The sequence below is a fragment of the Cebidichthys violaceus genome, unplaced genomic scaffold (genome assembly GCF_023349555.1).
Source record: "Cebidichthys violaceus isolate CVI_PGR_0920_01 unplaced genomic scaffold, fCebVio1.0.p SCAF_3, whole genome shotgun sequence".
Classification (NCBI taxonomy): domain Eukaryota; kingdom Metazoa; phylum Chordata; class Actinopteri; order Perciformes; family Stichaeidae; genus Cebidichthys; species Cebidichthys violaceus.
Window position 1 is genome coordinate 2,890,768 of NW_027176483.1, and position 26,347 is coordinate 2,917,114.

A 26,347-nucleotide genomic window follows, 5' to 3' on the forward strand; every position below is an offset into this window, starting at 1 on the left:
ACGTTCGCTCTCCTTCCTTTCGCACCAGGAAGTGACTGAAACAGAGAGCTGTGATTGGGCGAGGCGCTGATCTGTGGGACGGGGAAGCTGCACCTCTCGGGTCGGGGTGTCGTCCTCGGCACTGAACTCCCTGGAATATATCAACATGACCAGATTTTAATTATATATACTGTAAATCAAATATTGTAGTCTTTTTACCCCTCTGTTTTCAACTACAGTTCAAAAACCTGTCAAGTAAAACCGAGTATTTACTGACAAACTGATCACATGTCCTCCCTGCAGGCAATCATTAACCCTGTTTCTGCCTTTTAAAAATGATGATATAGAAAAATTATAAAATATTTATAAAAGTTTGCCTTCCAGAGAACATACGTAGTAAAAGATTTGTAATTTTAGAAACAACTATCTGAGCTTTATTTCTCCTTGAACCTCGGTTAAACCGGCAGCAGCTTTAAGTTAAACCTTCTCTACAGTAGTTTAAGGATTTTACAGACTGACCCACAGGGGCAGTTTAAAGGAATGCATCAGTTGACTCGTCGTCTATGTTTCCCACCTGGCTGCCTGTGTTGTGGCTCCGGCCCAGTTCGTCTCCAGTACCTCCAGGGAGGACGCTGCTGTGGACTCCTCAGCTTCGCCGCTCTGCTCTCGTCCTCTGAAATAGATGAGGAGGAGGAGGAGGGGGAGGGGGAGGGGGAGGGGGAGGGGGAGGAAGGCACCTCGGGGTCACTCATCCACACATCTGTATCTTTGAGGTCCTGAGGCTGTTTATCTCGCGGCCGGTGGTCTGTGGCTGAGCAGCAGCCGGACGAAGGCCGACGGCGGTCGGTGCAGAGCAGCAGGGGAGAGCAGCAGGAGGAGGAGGAGGAGCCACGAGAGCAACGCCAGCTGCAGCAACGACTGAAGACCGACGTCTGGGTCTGGATCTGGATCTGGATCTGGAGCTCCCTGACTATTCTGTCGTGTTGAGGAGCTGAGATGGGCAAAGCCAGACCGCCGGGAACCAGAGACACACAGCGGTTCCACATCAGCACCCGGAGGCTCGTAACGCCATCGACTGCAAAGTCAAGCAAGTGAGTTACTGACATGAATTCAGTGCTGACTAGTGCTTTTTGTGTAAATAAAAATCTATTAATAATAATATTAAAACATCTCCTAGAACAATTCAAATGTAATTTTATATTAAAAGTAATGAGGTAAAATGTGAAAGTATGGTGAGAAATATAAAAGTAACTCATCTAATGAATACAAACTTCAATAAGTAAACTAACATGTAGCTGTACATTAAAAAAGATGCACCATGTAGCAATTAAAAAAATAATTTATTATTAATTTAAGTTAAATATTACAGAGACGGGAAATCAACAAGAAGTGCAATTTAAAGAAAGGTGAGAAATATAAAAGTAACACAAAATTAAGAGAGAAAAACAACTAATAAATAAACAGATTTAAACTTCAATGAGTACATTATAATGTGGATATAGGCTACAAAATACAAAACAGAATTAAAGATGAATTTGACTGATAGCATTATTTTTTTTTTAATTCTCTGAAGACATCACGATAATATCGTCAATGTTATGTAGTGAAAATCTGATATCGTGATTTAAAAACTGATTTAAACTTCAATATATACATCAAAATGGAAAAATATATATCTTTTAAGTAACTAAGTACATTTACTCAAGTACTCGAGGTACTTCTGCATTAATGCATCAGTGAAAATATTCCAATAACACAATAGATCTGAAAGGGACCATTCTGCCCAACAAGGACTTTTACTTTTACACTTTAAGCACATTTTGCTGATCATTATTTTGTACTTTTACACTTTAAGCACATTTTGCTGATCATTATTTTGTACTTTTACACTTTGAGCACATTTTGCTGATCATTGTTTTGTACTTTTACACTTTAAGCACATTTTGCGGATCATTGTTTTGTACTTTTACATAATTTTAATTTTAACTTTTAGTTGCTTTTAAAGAGCAGTATTTTCCCGTTTGCTTGAATAAAAGCAGTGCATTGCAGTAGAGAGGGTAAACACCTGCAGAGCTTCTTTTATTCATTAAATGTCTCTTTAACTCCCTACCTCCTAAACCCTGTGAGCGCTCGGCGGCGGCGGCGGCCATCACTCTCCCCGGCCCGTATCTCCTCAGATCCGGCTCCCATGTCGCCAGGACGGCATCTCCAGGTACCAGGCGGCGGCGTGTGCAAGCTCCGCCGTGGTTCACCATGTCGAGGGAGCAAACCACCTGCCTCGGGGAGGAGGCGACCCCCAACCCGGCGCCGCCCGGATGGTCGAACTCCACGACCCAAACTCCTCCGCGGCCCTGAAGAAGATGTCAACACAAAGACTCCAGTGAAGTACAAGTATCTGAAATGTAAGTGCAGTACTTGAGTTAATGTCGGCTGCTGACCTACAGTTCACCAAGGCCTCGTGCTCATTGTTTCTTAATCCACTGTGCTGTCCAAATACCTGTCTCTGTGTCTATTATGTGTAATAATACTGCATCTTTTCACCTGTACTTGCTGTACTACGGTTCCCAAGTAGTAGAGGCCGTCCCCCTCCCTCCTGGCCAGCACTCGGCATCCTGGGTAGAACTCTGGACCAGACAGCATGCATGGATTACCCAGACTGCACCAGGGTGACCACAGGAAGCAGAGAGAGACACACACACACACACACACACACACACACACACACACATACACACACACACACACACACCACGGCACCCTACAGTGTATTAAATGTATTTGCCTGCGTGTCTGTTTGTCAGGAGCTAAACACGTCCATTTTAGAAACCAACCTGAGTAGAGGTGATGACGTGTTGTGTGGGAAAAAGACCGCTGTGGACGGAGAGCAATACTTAACTGAAGAGATTGTCGGCGCCGACGATTGCGTCTCCTCAACGTACAAAGGAATCAGCTGACACAAATGATGGAAACACACAGTCACAGCCACATCTTTGTGAATAAATACATACCTCCACAGTAGCATACTGCATATATAACTAATTAACTAAATAAATAAATCTCTTTATATGTAATAAATCTCTTTATATGTATATATATATATATATATATATATATATATATACACACACATATATATATGTATGAATACAAAATATATTTATATATATATATACACATATATAAAGAGATTTATTTATTTTATATAAATATATATGTATATATATATATATATATATATATATATATATATATATGTATATATATATATATATATATATATATATATATAAGATTTTATTGTAAGCTCCAAGGGTACAACTCTGGATTTACCTTCTCCAGCACTCCATTCAAACCAACCGGAATCACGTAACAGCTCCCTCTCGTGGCCCGGGTCAAACACCGCAGGTGGTCTCTGGCGTTGCCGTCCAGCTGACCACCTGAGTCCTGCAGGTAGAAGACGTTCACGGGCCTCCCGGCTGCCAGAGCGCGGAGTGCCGCCAGCGCGGCCCCCGGCGACTGCTGCTCGGGGACGTCCGCGCACAGCAGGTGGACGGCGTGACAGGCCGGGTCGGCGAGGGCCACACTCAGGGCGGCCAGGAGGTCCCTGCCGGGGCCGCAGCTGATGGAGTGGATCCAGGACAGAGCCGCGTACACCGTGTCAGGAGCACAGGGCAGCATGTGGCGGGACCAGCAGCTCAACTGTAAGCAGAAAAAGAACATCTGCAGAGAGCGTTCCTTGTCCCTCTCTGTGTGGCGGCGTGTTGTAACGCGGCTCTCAGTCCCACCTCACCTCGCCGGAGAACGTCACGATGTTGAAGAGAGAGTCCCTGAGGGAAGCCTTTGTCAGCAGGGTCTGGACCAGCAGGCGCTTCACTGACCCCAGAGCAGCCCTCGCGCTCTCTGAGCTGTCCACCACGAAGGTGACGTTGCGTCTCTGATCGCCCAGGAACAGAGGAACCAGCGCAGCCTCAGAGGCCGCCGTCTGCCTGGACGTCATCCCCGAACTGCAATAATGTCAGGACACTGTTTCAATGTATCGTCAGGGTGGCAGTGTTCTTTATTCTTACTTGTTTACTTATATTTCATATAACTTCTTTCTTTCTTTTTTTATACAAAATGAACCTTAACACTGGCAATGAGGAAGATCTTTGGTAGATAATAATAAGGAATAAATATGAAAACAAATAAATAATAATAGTTAAGAGTAACATAACAATGGAAAAGAGAGAGAGAGAAAGAGACGGGGATGCAAAATAATATAACAATGATAGATTACAGAAAACAAAGAGTCTATTAATTCTCTGTATTCATAGTTTATTTTTTGGTTCAACCTAATTTTAAACACAATGGGTATATACATATATATATATATATATATATATATATATATATATATATTATATGTTTCGGGTCCCTCTCCTTGCATGAGTCATATTACTTCCTGCTGTTGTTGTTGTTGTTGTTGTTGTTGTTGTTGTTGTTGTTGTTGTGTCCCCTGATGTTGTTTATTTCAAAACTATTATTGTACATTAATCTCATTTAACTGAGCCTCCACGAGGTTACTTAACGAGGTTACTTTTACTTGAATAATTTAAGTACATTTTATTGTTAATTATTTGTTGTACTTTTACATACACTTACAGATGATAACAGGAAACACATGTGTTTCTTTGAAAAAAAGTTAGAACACAGATGAACTGAGTTTCTACGATACCTTCAGTCTTCAGGTTGTTCAGTCAGTTGTAGATTGTTGATGTGGATTTCTATGGAGATGCGCTGAGCGTCACTTCAGGGGGCGGAGACAAAAAAACCTGACGTCACGTCGGACAGTTTTACTCCGCCAGGAAGTCACAGAAACAGTCACTTCCTGTTAGATCCGACCTGTAGGCTACTTGTAGTTCGCAGACTTTGTTCGGATTTAGCCACGTGTGTTTGTAAATATATATGTATGTGGAATAGCAGTATACGTGTATATTTGTTAATTATCTCGGTAATTGATACAGATGTATTTAATGCTGTTTATTTCATCTGATATTTGATGTTTATGGTTCATTTGCAACCTAGTTGTACACACGTGTTTACTTAATTGACCTACGTCATCGGTTTATTCGTCACCCTTAAATCCTGAATTGAACGGTTAGACAGAAGAGATCAAAGGGCCAAGATGAGACGATATGATGTTGATCAAATAAAATGTCTTCAGTTTTTATTGCCATTGAGATACAAGAACTTTAACTCGAGAATATTGTCATTTTTTTCTCCCTAATTTCACAAGACATGAGCAGAAACGACATTAATTGGTTCTTTGTTTCCTCTGTGCTGCCATGTTAGCTGATCTCTGGAGCTGTAGGCGGATGCAGACCGTCACACATTGGTGCACTTCATTTTATATGTATTGCACTGTGTTGATTGTTTAATGTTATGCACCATCCAACATGTAAAATTCATACTCTGGCGAAATAAACGGTTCTGATTCTGATCCTGAATGAGGCTTTGGACGGTGTTTCGTGTCAAACGAGGTGATTTTATCACACAAAAGACATAAAGTTTCATATCTGCTATATTTAAGTATATTTTAATTCTAAATCATTCAGAAAATAGTTCCACTAACTAAATTATAGTCCCCCCCCCAAAAAAAAAACCAACAACAACAGATGTTTATTAAAGGAAATTACAAGTTCAAGTGAAGTTTATTCACAGTATATTTTCATACAAATGCATTTCAAAGTGCTTTATGGAAACAAAAAAAAGGAAAATATAAAAGAGCCAAATTACTAAAACTAGTAGAGAGACACAAATATAAAACGCCAACACAATAACTATTAAGATGCAGATAGATTACATTATGAGAATCTTAAACATCAGGTCTAAAAAAAACATATTAACATCATCAACTATAAACGGTTGATCGACAGATCGATCAGTGGTGAAATGTAGCTATTTATTCACGTCCTCTCCTCGAGCACTAGATGGAGTACTTGTTCTAGTAGTTCCATTTTATGCTACTTTATACTTCTTCTCCACTACATTGAGGAGACAAATATTAGACAGACGCACAATATTGATGAACTATGTTTTATTGGTTCAGCTACATACATACATACATACATACATACATACATATATACATACATATATACAAAGTAGCTCCACCTTTACCAGCTACATTAAAGTGCATCACTGTTTATAATCCAGTAATGACGTAGGCCATTCTGCATTGAGCCTAACTTTAAGTATATATATATATATATATATATATATATATATATATATATATATATATATATATATATATATATATATATATATATATATGCAAAGTACTTTTACTTAAGTTACATTTTGAATGCAGGATTTATATTGTATTTTCTCAAATGCAAAGTACTGATACTTTTACTCAAGTTAGATATCTGAGCAGCGTTACTTCTTCTATTTATCCGTGAGTTGAAGTCCACTGGTCCGCTTCTCTCGACGTGTTCTTCAGTTGTGCTGCGCTCTGTGTTGTCAGGTGTCAGCTGGACGCTTCCTCCCTCTGAGCCTCTCTTCTTCACTGCATTGCCCACATTCCCCCCTTTTTTTTTTTTTTTTTTTTTTACCCACACGACCTTGTTTTCAACATGGATGCCGAAAAACCTCCCCACACATCGCCGTTTATGTTGCAGAAGAACCCATCTGACCACCACGTGCGGCACACCGCGGCTTGTAGTCCGCAGTCTCGGTTGAATGTCGTCTTGAACTGAAGCTCAAAATATTTACTTCCCAACGACGACGCTGCGCACTTTCTGGCGAAAACAGCACGAGACAATACGAAAACCGACGCGGAATGGCGTCTGCAAGGGGCCCGGGAAGCTGAATAACAGCAACCGCGGCCTCGCGCGGGCGAATCAGAGCGCGAGCTGTGATCTCTTCGACCAATCGGCGTGGCTGAATTGCGGGTGGGCGGGCGCAGTCGCGCGGAGGATTCTGCCGCAATACATGTTCCCGGCGTGTGGAGCGTTTCCTGCACTGGTGCATGGTGGTCGAACAGGAGGAATTGTTGGAAATTTTTCGGAGGTTAGTATATAAATTGGTTTTTACCCAGTATGCATTATTCCCACAGCCATCTCCGAGGGAGAGAGGGAGTGACGGGCTGCGACTGGGATTCAAAAGAAGGACGAGAAATACCGTTTTAACGTGAAATACAAAATGACATCCAGCGAGTCAAAATGCTTAAGTTATCATTAATTAGCTCTTGTTTCCTAGTTATAGTAGCTCGGCTGGGAGCTGCATGGAGACAGCTAGCTAGCACCTCCGGCTGTCACGGAGTCAGCCAAAGACTACACACGTTAACTCACAATGGATGTATTCTCAGTAACGTGACTATCCGCACGCGATAATTGCTAGTTTGAGCCGCTAAAAAGAAGTCGTGACAGCACCATTTCGGTTAGCGTAGTTAGCAATGCTGTTAGCATGGTGGCTAACCACCCTACTCCTCCGTTACATGGCGTTACGGTCTCGGCTGTGCGTTCAAACATGCCATCAGTCAAGTGTGCTAAACCGAGCAGCCTTTGAACGGCAGAGCCGCTCCACTATACGTAATATATAATGTTTTATTACAGAGCGACTCATGTGGCGAAGTCATAGTTGTGCTAACATCGTAGCTAGCTGCCGCCCTCCCCCCCCCCCCCCCCCAAAATGCTATATTCAAAATATCAAGCGCCAAAAAACAGCTGAGATGAAACAAGAGCCCACTCAGGTGGTGGGCTCTCATTAGCATAACAAGTATAATATTTATAGAGCTGTGACTGCAACTGTCATGTTTGCTATATTATTATGTCTTAGTAATAATCTATGACGTAGTAGTCCTGTACTATATTTGTATACCTGTACTTTAATAATAAATATTAATCATTTTACGAGTCTTTCACCCACCATAACACTAATTATTACTGCTCTATTGACATTTTTTTACCATCTACACTTGAAGGTATTAACAGTTGAATGTGTACAGTACTAAATATTGTCAGGGACAACATCAATGTAGAAGTGCCAGTGATGGTAATGGATGAGAAAATAGCCATTAAAAGAACAATAAAACACACGACGTATGGAATTAGAAAGCAAAACGTGGAGGAGTAAGAAGCTCAGGGGACTTAGAGAAGTGTCGTAGTGTATCGTAAGACATGTACAATGCAGACATGAAATCACATGACGTTACAAAAGAGGAAGGTAAACCAAAACATCAAAACAAGCAAACCAACAAAAGTTTTTTTTAACCAAGATTAAGGATTAATAGAGTCGCTAGTATATAATGGAATGTTTACAGATGTTTGTTAGAATTTAAGAGAACATTTGTTGGGGAACATGCACCACAAAACCACAGTTACTGACACGAGAAGGGCTTTGGTGTGAGTTATGCTTTATTCCCTGAATTTAAAGGCTCTCGCTTCATGTCTCTCTCTCTGTGTGTGTGTGTGTGTGTGTGTGTGTGTGTGTGTGTGTGTGTGTGTGTGTGTGTGTGTGTGTGTGTGTGTGTGTGTGTGTCTCCGTCTCCAGCAGCTGAAGCATGCTCTTGGCCCAGATAAACCGGGACTCCCAGGGAATGGCAGAGTTTCACGATGCCGACGGGCAGCCGGTCACGCTCTGTCTGACGGAGGCCGTGACGGTGGCAGGTGAGCTTCAGTCCGTCATCGTTACGACACACAGACAGAGAGAGACTGAGACACAGCTCGATACGGACAACCGGACAAATCATTTGTGTTTCGTATTTCATATTTATCGTATGTGGTGATGCTTCCGCTTTATCGCTGCTGACTGAATAAGACAAAATCCCATGCAATAAAATCTGACAAAAAGTACAGAATCATACCGTAGATAATAGAATAATACAGACATTATGAGCATCTGCTATAAACAATATGATGCATGACAAATACATATAAAATCATGGAGTTACTGTACAACTTTATTGTATGTTGTATTCACTGATTTTGAAAGGTTCTATAAAAATAAACATTGTTTATTACCATGCATACATTATATATAAATAGTTAGTTGCTATGGAGATACAAATGACCACAAATGTATTGAGGACATTGGGATGTTGCAATAAACTCCGTAGTTCCGTGTGTCTTTGCAACTTCCACGATCTCCTCGCTTCAAGTGTTGTCCTTTTCCCCCAGATGGCGATCAGATGGAGAGCATGGACACCGTGAGCCTGCAGGCCGTCACTCTCGCAGACGGGTCCACCGCGTACATCCAGCACGACTCCAAGTCCTCCTTTTCGGACGGACAGTTCATGGACGGCCAGGTGATCCAGCTGGAGGACGGCTCCGCTGCCTACGTTCAGCACGTGTCGATGCCTAAAGGAGGTAAAACACGCAGATCTGGATGACTTGACGCCGTCTCACTACTGTGTAAATACTGTGGAGCTATCCAGAAAGTCAAGCTAAGCAGAGCTCACTGTTTACTGTGTTAGGAGGGGACACTTTACAGCTTGAAGATGGACAAGCAGTTCAGCTAGAAGATGGAACAACAGCCTACATCCACACACCCAAAGGTAAAAAAGTACACCTACGAGCTTGATTTTCTAAATTTTAAAAAGTGAAATAGTTGTAATTTAATGTTGTGGTTTACTGACATTGATTCATTCTGCCTCTGCCTTTCCCCAATGTCCTTTTACAACCTTTTAGAGGAGGGTACTAGTCACTTCAGGAGAATCAGGAGTTAGTTGTGTTCATGAACAGCTCACACACGTTACCTGAAATGCAAAGAACAGTGTCTCGTAACAAATAGACCCAGAAATGTATCTCCTCATGACTCGTGTCTTTATAACCAAGAGATTTAGTCCAAAGAAACGGTAAGTTGGACTACGTTCATGCAGGAAACCATCCGTCCACGCTGAGCAAACGACCGTCTCAAGTTTCCACACCGGACCCGGTCCCAGTGTCCCTCCGTGAACATCCGCCTCCTTGTTTCTGTGCAGAAGCGTATGACCAGAGCGGCCTGCAGGAGGTGCAGCTGGAGGACGGCAGCACCGCCTACATCCAGCACACGGTGCACATGCCCCAGTCCAACACCATCCTGGCCATCCAGGCCGACGGCACCATCGCAGACCTGCAGACCGAGGCCACGGCCATCGACCCCGAGACCATCAGCGTGCTGGAGCAGTACACCACCAAGGTAGACACGAGGAGGAAACGGCTGTTCTTCCCTACGCTCACATGGTTGCTCTTTCATTTGATCTGTTGTGTGTGTGTGTGTGTGTGTGTGTGTGTGTGTGTGTGTGTGTGTGTGTGTGTGTGTGTGTGTGTGTGTGTGTTTCGTCCTGTGTGTTCATGACAGCGGTGTACTGTAATAGGAAAGTGTCCCGTCTCCTCTCTCTCAGGTGGAGAATATTGAAAACCCCTTGGGCTCCTTCGGCAGAGTGGAAGCAGACAACGGCGTCCACATGCGGGTATCTTGTCTAGAATATGTCGTTCCTGACTTCGTCAATCCGTCCTCCGGGTGCAACAGTGGAGTCTTAATTCACGTGTGTCTTTCAGATTGTGTTACAGGGTCAAGACAACCGGTCGGCGAGGGGCTCCAACGTAGGAGAGAAGTCTTTCCGCTGTGAATACGAGGGCTGTGGAAAGCTCTACACCACTGCCCACCACCTCAAGGTGTGTGTGGGCTTTGTTTCTCCTGCTGGGTCGCTTATCTAACATTTCAATTTGATTTTAAGGCTTGTTGAAAGACAACAGTTCCCTTTCAGCATCTTCCTGTGATGTCATTAGATTATGTTTGCAGCCTCACCGCTACACACTTTTGTTGTGTGTCTGTGTGTGTGTGTGTGTGTGTGTGTGTGTGTGTGTGTGTGTGTGTGTGTGTGTGTGTTCCCCGCAGGTACACGAGCGCTCCCACACTGGAGACAAGCCGTACGTCTGCGACTATCCAGGCTGTGGGAAGAAGTTTGCAACAGGTAGCTTGTCTGAGAGCCGTCTCATTTACTTTAAAGCCGTCTTCTTTCAGTAACGTCTTTTATTCATAACAAAGAAGCAGATGTGTTCTCGTCCAGCAAAACGTCAAAGACGCAGAGATTATCGTCCGACGTTAAAATGAGGCCTGGGTTCTCATGTTGTTATAATCCATACTTTCGGTCTTTGCGCATTGCGTCGAACTCAAAAGACGGTCGTTCACATGTAACGGATGAATGAATCGTTCAAATAGTTCAGGCAAATGACCACTTGCATTTACACGTCGCCACATTCATCACAAGCAGCGCCTACATTTAATAATGCCAGTCATCTGCTCCAGGGCTAGAGTAATGGGCCATTAATCAACTTCCCAAGAGAGGGAAATAACTCTTTATTTTTTTGTAAGCGGTGAAAGTTTTAAGCCGTTTGCTGTATATTTTTAAAACAATTTACACGTTGGAACAAGTCCTATTTGTTTGCTTTCATTGATGAATGTAATAACTGGAGTGACGTCTGCAACTAACGCTTAAAGATCAAAAATAAATCTGCCCTGAGGTGTTTTGATTAACCCAGAAATAACTGTCATAACTGAGTGTTAGTGACTCTGACTTTCTGCTTTTGTTGTTGTTTGTTTTGTAAGGGTATGGACTGAAGAGTCACTCACGCACACACACGGGGGAGAAGCCATATAGATGTCAAGAACTCAACTGCTGCAAGTCCTTCAAAACGTCCGGAGACCTTCAAAAGCACACGAGGACTCATACAGGTACGCAACAGTACCGAGAACTACATCACTACGTAATGATCCATCGGTCTGGAACAGGCTGGGACCTCAAGCGATAACTGCTACTGGCCTTATTTAGTTCAGAGCTACCAGGCCAGAGTCACGCACCTCTGGTTTGTAAAACCACACGGATGGGGGGGGGGGGGGGGGGGGGGTTGCATGCAGTGCCTCCGTCCAGAATAGGCCGAACACATTACATTGGTTTTGTTTGTGTGGATGTGTGGAGCTGGATTTCCCCCCCACAAAGTGCTGGAGGACTTTTCAGGCACAAGGGTCGTCACAAGACTCTGCTGCTGTTTGAATAAAACGGTTTTAAACTCATTGGGAGAGGGAGACCTATAGAATACCAGCACGTGTGATGTCAAACCCTTTTTTATTTATTTAAACATTTTAATATGTCTTACGCTTAAAACGGGTCACAGCATTATTGAACTGGAATAATGGTAAAAAAAAACAAAACAACCCTGACGTCCCATATCTCGTCTGCAGGAGAGAAGCCTTTCAAATGTCCGATCGACGGCTGCGGCAGGTCGTTTACCACCTCCAACATCCGCAAAGTTCACATCCGAACGCACACCGGGGAGCGGCCGTACTACTGCTCCGAGCCAAGCTGCGGACGGTCGTTCGCAAGTGCCACCAACTACAAGAACCATATGAGGATACACACCGGTGAGTCCTTTTTACATCACGGCGTGCGACGCGTAACGAGTCCCACTCGGGCACAACCGACCCCCGATATTGAGTTATTAAGCACATCAATACTTCTTGCGCTCTTGTACAACTGTGTGAATAGTTTGCAGAAAACAATATGGGCTCACACGTGAACATTAAAACCTCCTTTTCTGCCTCTCCAGGAGAGAAACCTTATGTCTGCACAGTGCCTGGCTGTGAAAAGCGCTTCACAGAATACTCCAGCCTTTACAAACACCACGTGGTTCATACACCCTGCAAACCTTACAACTGCAACCACTGTGGGAAGACCTACAAGCAGATCTCCACGCTGGCCATGCACAAACGCACCGCGCACAACGACACCGAGCCCATCGAGGAGGAGCAGGAGGCCTACTTTGAGCCCCCAACAGGTGGGTGAATATTGAATCGTAATGTTGTTTGAGATGTACGTTCCTAATACCTACAGGGAATGTGGGTGGTATCAACAAATGGGATACCCCAAAGAAATAGTCTGATATAAATATGAGTGTGAAAATGTACAGGAAATACACAAATAATTAAAATAAAGTGTGAAATTAATTACTGAACCACATGGAAGAACTGTCTCAAATAGTGACAAACAAATACAAATCTTTTGATCTCAAATTCAGACGCCATCGATGACCCCAACGTCAGCTACACGACGGCGGTGGTCGAGGCGGACGACTCCGGCTCAGAGCAGCTTCCTGTGGAGGGAGCGGACATGATTTGTCAGCAGCACGTTGCGTTGGTAACGCAGGAGGACGGGACGCAACAGCAGGTAATGGGAACGCAATGACGTCACGATGACATCACATCACACAGTGACGTCACAAAGGATAAGAGAAATCACAGTTCGAGGACTTAAAAAGGGGGAAACGCTTCTGTTATAAACATGTTTGCACAAGTTCTTAATTATTATTCTACACCTGCAAGATTTCCAGAGCTGCTACTCTATTTTAGTTAAAGGTATAACAACAAGTATATTCATCGAATAAATACAACAGACTAAAAATATAAAAAATACATCTGGAAGACAACAGTCAAAACACCAGATACAGACTCAAACATCTGGAAGACAACTGTCAAAACACCAGCTACAGACTCAGACATCTGGAAGACAACAGTCAAAACACCAGATACAGACTCAAACATCTGGAAGACAACTGTCAAAACACCAGATACAGACTCAAACATCTGGAAGACAACAGTCAAAACACCAGATACAGACTCAAACATCTGGAAGACAACAGTTAAAACACCAGATGCAGACTCAAACATCTGGAAGGCAACAGTCAAAACACCAGCTACAGACTCAGACATCTGGAAGACAACTGTCAAAACACCAGATACAGACTCAGACATCTGGAAGACAACAGTCAAAACAACAGATACAGACGCAAACATCTGGAAGACAACAGTCAAAACACCAGATACAGACTCAAACATCTGGAAGACAACAGTCAAAACACCAGATACAGACTCAAACATCTGGAAGACAACAGTCAAAACACCAGATACAGACTCAAACATCTGGAAGACACCAGTCAAAACACCAGATACAGACTCAAACATCTGGAAGACAACAGTCAAAACACCAGATGCAGACTCAAACATCTGGAAGACAACAGTCAAAACACCAGATACAGATTCAAACATCAGGAAGACACCAGTCAAAACACCAGATATAGACTCAAACATCTGGAAGACAACAGTCAAAACACCAGATACAGACTCAAACATCTGGAAGACAACTGTCAAAACACCAGATACAGACTCAAACATCTGGAAGACAACAGTCAAAACACCAGATGCAGACTCAAACATCTGGAAGACAACAGTCAAAACACCAGATACAGACTCAAACATCTGGAAGACAACAGTCAAAACACCAAATGCAGACTCAGACATCTGGAAGACAACAGTCAAAACACCAGATGCAGACTCAGACATCTGGAAGACAACAGTCAAAACACCAGATGCAGACTGAAACATCTGGAAGACAACAGTTAAAACACCAGATACTGACTCAAACATCTGGAAGACTACAGACTCCAACATCTGGAAGACAACAGTTTAAAGCCATCAAAGTCTGTCTTTTGTTATTGTTTTAAGTTGAGAGATCTTTAGTGGCAGAAATGACATATTGTTTAATTATTTATGTAAGTGAAGTAATAACGATACTAATAATACTAATACAGTTTTCGTAACAAAGTTACAAAGTGATTTACATGGTAAAAAATAAAAACGTACAATAAGATCATCAAACACAGGAAATTGAAAATTGACACTTTAAAAGTAGAGAACAATATAAAATGACCAGTGAGCCCCTCGAGCTGTTTAACCATCATATCATTCATATATATATATATATATATATATATATATATATATATATATATATATATATATATATATATATATATATATATATATATATATATCCATCCTCTGAAAGCACTTATGGTCGTCCCCAATTGTCACATTATAAAAATTGTTGTTGTTTTTTTTTAATCAAAACATTGTGATATGCGAGTGTTCTTCACTCTCTGTATTTTGTGCCTCACATCAGGTCAGTATCTCTGAAGCAGACTTACAAGCCATGGGGGGCACGATCACGATGGTGACCCAAGAAGGCACGACCATCACCATCCCGGCCCACGAACTGGCAACGCAAGGTGCTCACTCGGTTACAATGGTGACAACAGACGGCTCAGAAGAACAGGTAAACAATTGACCGACTGGGGGTATTTTGTTTGCATATATAGTTGTATTGTATTTTTGTTACTTAACTAACTGAGCTGAGCTTCATAACGCCAGACAATCTTAGCTTTACAAATATGGGAACAATAAATGATCAAAAGAGTGATTTATTAATTCCATGTGTAGAAAGCAGCTCTAAAAGATGGAGGGAATTCGGATGGAAGAATTCTCTGCCGGACCTCCGAAATAGCACCAACTGTTGCGGTCACCAATTGATTTGTGATTGGTCGTCTCTCGTCTCCCTCAGGTGGCCATCATGACGCCGGACATGGCCGCGTTCCAAACCGTGGAGGAGGCCGGCTACAGCCAAGAGCAGGATGACATTCATCCTGTCACATTACTGGCCACCTCTAACGGCACTCACATTGCTGTGCAGGTTGGTAGAACGACACCATAGGAGTGAATACACTGGTAGGGTGAGTTCATATCTGTGGATTTTGGTTAGTTAACTTTATAGACGAAGAAAGAAGAAGAAGACTGGGAACATCTGCCATGTTGTTTAAATGCAGAAAATCTGTCAAATGGAACATTTGGGAATAAAAATTCAGAAGTAGAGGCGTAGTATATTCAGAAATATTAGTTATAGACTTGGTATTGATCCCACAAAGTCTGCTGCATTTCTGATTTATTACTTTTGCTGAGAACTACACTCAGTGTGTTGCTGTTCATAAGATTCTGTCAGGAGTTTAAATGATAGTGACAGGAGTTTAAATGATAGTGACAGGAGTTTAAATGATAGTGACATTAGTTTAAATGATAGTGACAGGAGTTTAAATGGTAGTGACATTAGTTTAAATGATAGTGACAGGAGTTTAAATGATAGTGACAGGAGTTTAAATGATAGTGATGGTAGTTTAAATGATACTAACAGGAGTTTAGATAATAGTGACAGGAGTTTAAATGATAGTGACATTAGTTTAAATGGTAGTGACAGTAGTTTAAATGGTAGTGACAGTAGTTTAAATGATAGTGACAGGAGTTTAAATGATAGTGATGGTAGTTTAAATGATACTAGCAGGAGTTTAAATAATAGTGACAGGAGTTTAAATGATAGTGACATTAGTTTCAATGGTAGTGACAGGAGTTTAAATGATAGTGACAGTGGTTTAAATGATAGTGACAGGAGTTTAAATGATAGTGACAGGAGTTTAAATGATAGTGACAGTGGTTTAAATGATAGTGACAGGAGTTTAAATGATAGTGACATTAGTTTAAATGATAGTGACAGTAGTTTAAATGGTAGTGACATTAGTTTAAATGATAGTGACAGGAGTTTAAATGATAGTGACAGGAGTTTAAATGATAGTGATGGTAGTTTAAATGATACTAACAGGAGTTTAGATAATAGTGACAGGAGTTTAAATGATAGTGACATTAGTTTAAATGGTAGTGACAGTAGTTTAAATGGTAGTGACAGTAGTTTAAATGATAGTGACAGGAGTTTAAATGATAGTGATGGTAGTTTAAATGATACTAGCAGGAGTTTAAATAATAGTGACAGGAGTTTAAATGATAGTGACATTAGTTTCAATGGTAGTGACAGGAGTTTAAATGATAGTGACAGTGGTTTAAATGATAGTGACAGGAGTTTAAATGATAGTGACAGGAGTTTAAATGATAGTGACAGTGGTTTAAATGATAGTGACAGGAGTTTAAATGATAGTGACAGGAGTTTAAATGATAGTGACAGTGGTTTAAATGATAGTGACAGTGGTTTAAATGATAGTGACAGGAGTTTAAATGATAGTGACAGGAGTTTAAATGATAGTGACAGTGGTTTAAATGATAGTGACAGTGGTTTAAATGATAGTGACAGGAGTTTAAATGATAGTGACAGTGGTTTAAATGATAGTGACAGGAGTTTAAATGATAGTGACAGTGGTTTAAATGATAGTGACAGTGGTTTAAATGATAGTGACAGGAGTTTAAATGATAGTGACAGTGGTTTAAATGATAGTGACAGGAGTTTAAATGATAGTGACAGGAGTTTAAATGATAGTGACAGTGGTTTAAATGATAGTGACAGGAGTTTAAATGATAGTGACAGTGGTTTAAATGATAGTGACAGGAGTCACAGTCATGCAGGTATTTAAATGAATCCTTCCCCAGATCCCACCCTGTTAAACTATTTGCTTTAACACTTAACTAGAAGTCATTGGCGGGTGGGGTTCAGCTCAGGGGGGTGTAGGCCTGTTTCCACATCAGGGATCAAACTAAACCTAAACCTAAACCTACATGAGTTTACATGCAATCCAAATCCATGATGACCACCAGCGCTAAATCTGCAAAATAAAGAGGAAGCCAAATTTCTAATAACAATTTACTGCTGCGGTTTTATTTCTCAGTACAGAAAATGTATCTTTGTTTCCACACACGAGTCATTTTTTTATTCCATTGGTGGGATGACTAGGCAATAATGAAATGAGAACCCGTGACTCTCCACATTAAAGGAAGATGATAATCTGTAATCCATACAAAAATAGACGTGTTTTAACGACATATTATTCTGTTCTATTCGAGTACTAAATTAGCTTTCCAAGCCTGAAACCCCAGAGGGATTAGGATCGCAGGCCTCATGACCGATACCTTTTATTCATGCTGGAAAACCCTGTTTTGATTGACCCCCTCTGGCTCTTTCTGTCATGCTAATCACCAAGCAAACGTTCTTGTTCCACCTTTAACAAACATGTGACGGCAGCCTCTTGTCAGCTGAAGGGGGGAAAATCCGTAGTAGTGATCGATTAACAGCGGTTATCAGTACGTCGATCAATGATTGTATAATGCGCATTGTTTTCCTTCTCTCTGTAGCTCAGCGATCAGCCTTCGCTGGAGGAAGCCATCAGAATAGCATCAAGAATACAGCAAGGCGAGTCGCCGGGCCTGGATGATTGATGGGACTCATTATGGACCATGATTTAGGACGATAACAAACGAAGAACATCTCAATTGGACTATATCGACGAGAGAAATCACAAGTCTTCCTCCGTGTTTGTGTTCCACAAATGAACTTAGCTTTTATGTGTACATAGGATTTTGATAACTGGAGTTCTGCTATGCTATTTTGTTCCCCAAACCAGAAGAGATGGGAGAGGGGAGAATGCTTTCTTATGTTCATGGTGCACAGTGCACAGTGCAGTGTACAGCTAATGCAATTTCTAATAAAAAAAAAAAAAAGATTTAAAAAAAAAAAAAGTGTGATTAGTTGATTGTACTTGATTTTAAACACCTGAATCCCTGTTAAACATTATTTTATTTATATATATATATATATATATATATATATATATATATATATATGTATATGTATATGACAAAAGAATATATAAAACAATACAAGTATTTATGCGCTTTAAAGACTGACAAACAAGCTATTAATTAGTTTGGTAGATGAACATTGTAAAAGCTCACCTTAGACTTAAGCAGTGATTGAAGTTAACTAATTACATTTACTCAAATACTGAACGATTTAGACTTTTATTTTGGGTTTTATTTGTATCATTGCTCCTAGTTCTCTTATATTGTACTTTCTTCTACAGACATTTGAAACATGTAGTTACTAGTTTGTTTTTAGATTTTACTTAAAAGATATGGTCAGCTGATACAATATGACGCAGAATACAACAATATATGAAGTGGCTAAAATTCAGTCAATCTCAACCCACTGCTAAATGAATATTATACTTTGTTGGTAATAAAAAAAACATATATAAAACATAGTCTAATATAGTAACTCTCAAATGGCCTTTATGCATAATTAATTACTCAAGTAATTATTTCGAACAATATTTAGGCTACTCTTAAGTAAGAATATAATTAAATAAGTTGTTTGTATTTTGATAGTATGTTTACATTGTAGTATCAGTTTATATTGAAGTAATGGTCACTTTCATATAGTTCAAATATTATATTATATTATTGGAATATCAGCAGTATTTGAATGTTACAACTTGTGGCGGTGGGGCACATGTTAACTACATTATTACTAATAGATAGTTATATGTGTAATGCAGTATCATAAATGTTTTGTCATATGTAGTGGAAGTATACAGTGACATGAAACTTAAATACTAATACTTAAGTAAAGTAAAAGTATCTAGTAAATATACTTGGATGCTTCCCGTCCCTGGTAGTTGGGCTTTTATGACCACTGGGAACAGTTTTATTACTTTAAAGTAATTGTTTTATTTGCATTGTGTGTCGTATCAACCCATAAACTGAACATAAAAGGGTCCGTATTAAAACTGGACCTTGATATATATATATATATATTCATGTCTCGCGGCTTCCTTGATCACGCCCGTCTTAAACAGTGGACGCATTGTCTCGAGGTTAATGTATTTGTGTGCGTGTTGACTTGAAAAGAGAGGGGCACGCGGCGTTCGCGCCACATCGCCGCAGCTCTCTTCCACGGATGACGCAACGCCTCCCCTCTGGAACGCCCTTCTTTCAAAAAATCCGAGACGCGCTCTGATTGGCTGCGCGGACGCCACCTGACTAACGGTCGCGGGAAGTCCTATTTGCCACGCGCGTCGACAGGAAAAGCTCATTCAAAAACTTTCTTGTGTTGTAAACATTAAGTGTGGTTTTTATTGCGTGTTCGGACGCGTGTATCTTCGTGGGTGAGCCATCGAGGAGTTGGTGACGAATACCGATACTTGACCGGACCGAGTAGCGCGTGCGTTTGTTCTTTATTTTTTTCGTATTTTAACACCGTCTTCGGGACGTTGTTTCCTCGTCGCTACTCCGGGGCCATTCCTCGGCGTTGGATGGGCGTGTTGGAGGAGTTTAGCACACGTTAACGTTTCCTGGGATGGTAACTGACCTTTAAGCGACTCGCGGTACTGTTTCGGACACTTGAATCGATACCTTTTTAACTTTAAGGTAGTTAGAAGTTTACTAGCGTAGTGTTGTTTTTCTTCTTTTAGCGAGAATCGTCACTGCTACCAGTAGTGGGGGTTCAACCACGTGATTTTTTTTATCCCCCCCCCCTGTCTTCGACGACAAAATCCTTAAAAAAAAATGTCGAGCTACGGTCGCCATGGGCACGGATCTCCTTCTAAAGCTCCGGTATTAATTCGGCAGAAGTTACAGTTCACGTGTAGCGACGGCGAGGACGAGCCCATCGAGGACGTCAACAACAGCACCGGAGGAGAGTCCGGCTTCACGGAGATGGACTCCCCGATGCCGTTGCGACGGGACACGGTCGACAACGGCAACAGCAGCCCGCTGATCCAGTCCGACGTGGAGCTGTGGGACGAGGAGAGCTTCGGCTCTCCGTCTCACTTGCTGCGGTCGCCGGGCAGCGTCGTCTTCGCCAACTGCTCGCCGTCGCCGAGGAAGGCGCTCTCGTCTCGGCTGTACGGAGCGGCAGGGTCGTCGCCGGAGCGGTCCTTCGTGCAGGACGACGGGGACGGATCCAGCTCTCCGATCCCGGACTGTCCCGACACGCCTCCGCACAAAACCTTCAGGAAACTCAGACTTTTTGACACACCGCACACACCAAAGGTTGGTATTTGTTGATACAAGAAGTACATTGATGTTAAAGTGTGTATTACAGAACATTTGCCATACTTTTTTTGCACGGGTTAAAGTTTGGTATTGGCTTATCAAAAACACGTCCACGCAACACTTTAGATTACTTTCCCCCCTTAGATCTCTACAATCATATTTTGGGCTTTTTGCACATTCATTTGACTACTTTTGGAGTTTGTCACGTGTTTAATTGGGAAGAAAATCAGAAAAAAACAAGCAACATCGATGTTAAAGTGTGTATTGGAGAGCACCGGCCTTACTTTTGCATGGGTTAAAGTTTGGTATCTGCTTGCAAAAACACGTGCGCACTTCTTTCTTTTGTAACTTCTACAATCATTTTTGGGGCATTTTGCACATTAATTTTGCTGCTTTTGGAGTTTTGTCACATGTTTAAATGGGGAGAAAATCAGAAAAAACAAACAAGCAACACCAAGCTTAAGTAAACACCAAGTCCGTTTTTAGAGTCCAGTTAACCAGGTGACCCACTTAATGCTCCACTGTACTCTTGCATAATGCCCCCACTGTAACAGGTTGTCAACCTGCCAAATGATTCAGGGATCTGAAGCGGTGTGTCTAGACATGTTTGTTTTTAAGCTTAGATTACGCAGCATTTCCCTTCAAGCACCACATTTCAAACTTAGACATTCCACAGTACTTTATTTCAGAACTACACTCTCTTTATTGTGTATTAACCAGGTTAAATCACACTCTTTATTGTGTATTAACCAGGTTTAATCACTCTCTTTTATCAAGTAAGACAGTCTGCTTTTAAATCTCCTAAATGTAATTAAAGCGCTAAATCTCTCTCTCTCTCTCTCTCTCTTCTTATTTTTGTCCCTCAGAGCTTGCTGTCCAGAGCCAGGGCCTCCGGCTCGGGATCCTCCAGCAGGAGAGTTGCCCTGTTCAAGAATGTGGACCCGTCAGGAAAGTCACTCTCAGACACCAGCAGGAGACAGCAGACCCCGCTGGTCAACTTTAACCCCTTCACACCCGACTCCCTCCTCATCCAGTCTGCCACACAGCAGAGAAACAGGAAGCGAGCGCACTGGAACGAGTGAGTTCCTGCTGTCTTGTTAGAAATACACTTTTTTTTTTTTTTGTCTTTTAGAGTTGTACCTAAAAGACCTGCAGATTGTTGTACTTGTCCACAAACTGCAGTCAAATTCTGGTCGCATACTTCACTTTGTGCATTATAACTTTTAATCTTTGTTATTATGGTGATGCAAAACCTGTTAACCGCCACGCTGGACAGGTTAACCTCTTATCTGGAGCGCAGATCGGACCCATTGTTAGAATAACCAGATACGTTAAAGCCGTTGATTAAGTGTTCGCAGGGGGGGTTTGGCTGGGAACCAAGACCTCATGGTGGACTCTGCCATGTGCTTGTGAAGCCCCCCCCCCGGTGCTGCCCCCTGCTGTACAGAATGCTAACCCGCAGCGTCTATTGTCTTCTTGTTCTTCAGCTCTTGTGGAGAAGACATGGAGGCGAGTGACGGGGAGGGAGAGGAGGAAGTCTTGCCACCGTCCAAGGTAATTAACCGCTCACGTGATTTGCATTGACGTATAGTGATGGTGTTTATTTCAGTTATTAAATGTCAGGAAGTAGTAAAATCCTCACATGACATGGAAGATATTCTGTACTTTTTTGTTGGATAAAAGACTTTTTGATTTGCGATCCAAAACTAACAAACACGCCCGTGTTGTTCTGCTCTCAGAGGATCACCATGATGGAGAGCAACATGATGTCCAGGTACGCCTCGGAGTTCCTCGAGCTGGAGAAGATCGGCTGCGGGGAGTTCGGCGCCGTGTTCAAGTGCGTGAAGAGACTCGACGGCTGCATCTACGCCATCAAGAGATCGAAGAAGCCTCTGGCGGGATCGGTAGACGAGTAAGTTGACCTGAGAACGGTCCGAAAAGGTCTTCCCGGACATTTCGACTTTGTGTTTTTGGTGGTTGTGCAGGTTTTTAAATGTAACTTCCAGCCGTAATCATCCGTATTATGAAGTACACAAGGCCCCCAAAGTGATCTAAAGTGCTCCTTTGCATAATTGGATGTTGATAAAAGTTGTTTCCTGGAAAGACTTTTTTTCCCCCTCCTTCATTTTGACTCCATAACGTTCCCCAGATGTGTCTTAATTAACCCGGTGTTTCCTCCCCCCCCCCCCTCCTCAGACAGAACGCCCTGCGGGAGGTGTACGCCCACGCCGTGCTGGGCCAACACCCCCACGTGGTGCGCTACTACTCCGCCTGGGCCGAGGACGACCACATGCTCATCCAGAACGAGTACTGCAACGGCGGCACGCTCTCCGACGCCATCGCCGAGAACTACAGGCGACTCGGCTGCCTGACGGAGCTGGAGCTGAAAGACCTGCTGCTGCAGGTCACGCGGGGACTCAAGTACATCCACTCCACGTCTCTGGTGCACATGGACATCAAGCCCAGTGAGTAGTCCGAGACGTGAGCGCTACGCTAGCTGTAGTAGCGACGGAGGATTCTGGACTTTAAATACTGCAGGAGAAATAACCCAGATAGCACTTCTGTATGTGTGTCTAGAGTAATAGAAACTAATGTAACTGTCAACCCCTCTTTTTTTTAGGCAACATCTTTATTTCACGAAAGTCGGTATCCAGCTGTGATGAGTGTGATGACGACGAAGGACTGACCACCAGCGTCGTCTACAAAATCGGTACGCTGCTTCCCCGCCGTCTTCCTGTGTGATGACTCTGTTTTGTTTACTGTTATTGAAATGTGACTCGCTGTAAAGATGGTCACGGCGTTAATCTCGCGTTTTCCTCTCCAGGCGATCTCGGTCATGTGACGCGAGTGAACAACCCTCAGGTGGAGGAAGGTGACAGCAGATACCTGGCCAATGAAGTTCTACAAGAGGTTTGTCGTCTGACACTCAAGAGCTGATTTTTTACTTTTGAGCGGAGCGTCACAAAGGTGTTAACGTTTCTCCTCGTCGGTCTGCTTTTCCTTTTTTTTTTTTTTTCATAGGATTACAGTAAGTTGACGAAGGCGGACATCTTCGCTCTGGCTCTAACCGTCGTCAGCGCCTCGGGGGCGGAGCCTCTTCCCACCAACGGCGACAAGTGGCACGAGATCCGAGAGGGCAAACTGCCCGCCATCCCGCAAGTGCTGTCTCCAGAGTTCCTCAGTCTTCTCAAGGTAACGGCGGCGACTTCATGCTGTTTTTGGTGGAGGGACCGATGGCGACTTTGTATATTATCGTTTATCCTAATTGTTGAGCAGCTTTTTAACTGAATCTCGTGTTCTCTCGTCTTACCAGCTGATGATCCATCCGGATCCGAGTAGACGGCCGTCAACGTCCGAACTCATCAAACACCCGGTGCTCCTCACCGCTGCCAGAATGAGCGCCGATCAGCTCCGGGTCGAGCTCAACGCGGAGAAGTTCAAGAACGCGCTGCTCCAGAAGTACGTATTCCACGACGGAGACGAACCTGTCGGACTCCGTTTTATCAGAGCCGCTTGTTTACGTGGCGAAAGCCTTCAGGTCTCAGTCGTAACCGTCTACCTTTCTGTCTCCCTTTCTGTCTTCCTCAGGGAGCTGAAGAAGGCCCAGCAGGCCCGAGCCGCAGCCGAGGAGAAGGTTTTGTCCACCGACAGGATCCTGACCCGCTCCACGGTCCAGTCGAATCCCAGAACCTCCAGACTCATCGGCAAGAAGATGAACCGGTCGGTCAGCCTCACCATCTACTGACGCGTCGATCCACCCAGACAGGAAGTGAAACGCGACGGCTCATGGACCCGTTTCAGACGGAACCGGTCTCTTCTACGTTTTTTTTTTTTTTATTTTCAAAGTGAACACTCGGTCGTGGTGGAACTTGAACTCCTCTCCGTAGACTCTCATTGCCAACATGGTTCAGCCCTCGTCTATTTTTCCCAAAATGGACTCTTACTTTTGGAAAATAAACTGTCATTCCTGAAAAGGTAGCGACGTTACCTTTTTACACTCTGTCATTCCTTAAGGCGCCGTCACCGTTTCTGTCCTTTGCACTTCCTCTTCGACAAAGCCGAAGCCCGTTGGCGAGCGGATCGGAGCCGCAGTGAAGCTCTCTTCAGTGTGAATGTACTTGCCCGTGCGCACCTTACTGCCTGTCAAATGCCCGATGCTGGGTACCAGAGGGTCTGACAACCGACACTGTCTGTGTTTGTATGGAGCACTTTGGAGGCAACATCTGGAACTTGCCACATTTTTTTTTTTTTTAAAGAGAATGAAAGAAAACCTGCTGCTATTGATGTTTTGTGTGTAATCGGGGTTTGGCCCATTTCAGGTTGGATCGTTCTGGAGGTCATTGGCTCTTATTTTAAAGTAGCAGGAGTCTGTTTCCCCCCCCCCTCTTTAATGTTTATTCTTCTGGTTGGATGGAAAATGGATAATACCATTTGAGAAAAATCATCCGTTTTTGTTTTGAAGTAGCAAAACCAGTGAGCGAACTCATGATCTGTGAGGTCACAGCTGATCCGTAGTGTTTTACTCCCCCTGTCGATAGGTGCTGCCAACCCTGCCTGTAGCATTAGAACAAACATCGTCCCGTTCTTTAGGTTCTCATGTGTTCTGTTGTTTTATTTTTTTTCCCACAATGCTCATCTTCAATTTCTGGTTAGAAAAGTTTTCCTCGTCCTTTTTTCTTTTTTTTTTTCTTCTTGTAACGTCGAACACAAAACGACCTCTGAGTTGTTAACCTTGTACATATGTTCTTTTAATAAATTCTTACCATCTACAGCGTGTGATTGTGTGTTGCACTCACAATATATTCCAACTTCTAAAGATTCACTTTAAGGCTGAAACCGGTTTTCTCTCGTCTTGCTTTAACTGAACTACCTAAAGTGTTGTCATACTTAATGTATGCATGTTGTCTTAAAGTGTAGCCAATGATGAATATGTCATAGTATAGTGTGTCAACATGAATAAAAGATATCATGAAATAGTCCTAGTATAGAACGTCAGAGTAAACAGACTTGACAGTTTATCACATTCTATAATATGATTTAGTTTCTACACTTTTCACTTCTACTATGACAACATACCATCCATTTGTTGTGGTTTACAACACTGACATTTGAAGACATGATTTATGACTTACTGTTTAGAAAAATATCAGTTTGTTGTAAACGATGTGTATGTCAATCATTAAAATGACAAAATATAGTATAGTTTGTCATACAAATGTAATAAATATATCGTAGTGTTGTATGTCAACAAGGACAAAAAAACATCAGTATGTTATAAAATGTCAGTATAGTATGGAATGAAAACGTCATAGTATAGCAAGTCATCAACACTGTCATGAAAATATAGTATGTCGTTAAAAAATCTAATAAAAATATGTCATAAAAATATAAAAAGTCATAGTATAGCATGTCATCAAAAATATAAAAAGTCATAGTATAGTATGTCATAAAAATATTAAAAAGTCATAGTATAGCATGTCATCAAAAATATAAAAAGTCATAGTATAGTATGTCATAAAAATATTAAAAAGTCATAGTATAGCATGTCATCAAAAATATAAAAAGGCATAGTATAGTATGTCATAAAAATATTAAAAAGTCATAGTATAGCATGTCATCAAAAATATAAAAAGGCATAGTATAATATGTCGTAAAAATATAAAAGTCATAGTATAATGTCGTAAAAATA

The 26,347-nt window shown here is 42.2% G+C and overlaps 2 protein-coding genes across 2 annotated transcripts; both read left to right on the forward strand.

Moving 5' to 3' along the window:
• Positions 1–6,926: 6,926 nt before the first annotated feature.
• znf143b (zinc finger protein 143b) lies at positions 6,927–18,335 on the forward strand. The gene is made up of 15 exons (XM_068722925.1): positions 6,927–7,032; positions 8,515–8,630; positions 9,141–9,329; positions 9,437–9,517; positions 9,944–10,140; positions 10,346–10,414; positions 10,503–10,619; positions 10,843–10,918; positions 11,554–11,679; positions 12,187–12,366; positions 12,552–12,779; positions 13,020–13,168; positions 14,960–15,112; positions 15,398–15,526; positions 17,959–18,335. The coding sequence occupies exons 2-15, from the start codon at positions 8,525–8,527 to the stop codon at positions 18,040–18,042; spliced, it is 1,884 nt and encodes a 627-aa protein (XP_068579026.1). The 5' UTR covers positions 6,927–7,032; positions 8,515–8,524; the 3' UTR covers positions 18,043–18,335.
• Positions 18,336–19,691: 1,356 nt separating this feature from the next.
• On the forward strand, positions 19,692–25,427 carry wee1 (WEE1 G2 checkpoint kinase). The gene is made up of 10 exons (XM_068723808.1): positions 19,692–20,655; positions 21,525–21,736; positions 22,146–22,212; positions 22,398–22,570; positions 22,855–23,123; positions 23,279–23,368; positions 23,483–23,568; positions 23,680–23,850; positions 23,972–24,117; positions 24,247–25,427. Exons 1-10 carry the CDS (start codon positions 20,170–20,172, stop codon positions 24,401–24,403), a joined length of 1,857 nt encoding a protein of 618 aa, XP_068579909.1. The 5' UTR covers positions 19,692–20,169; the 3' UTR covers positions 24,404–25,427.
• The last annotated feature ends 920 nt before the right edge of the window (positions 25,428–26,347 follow it).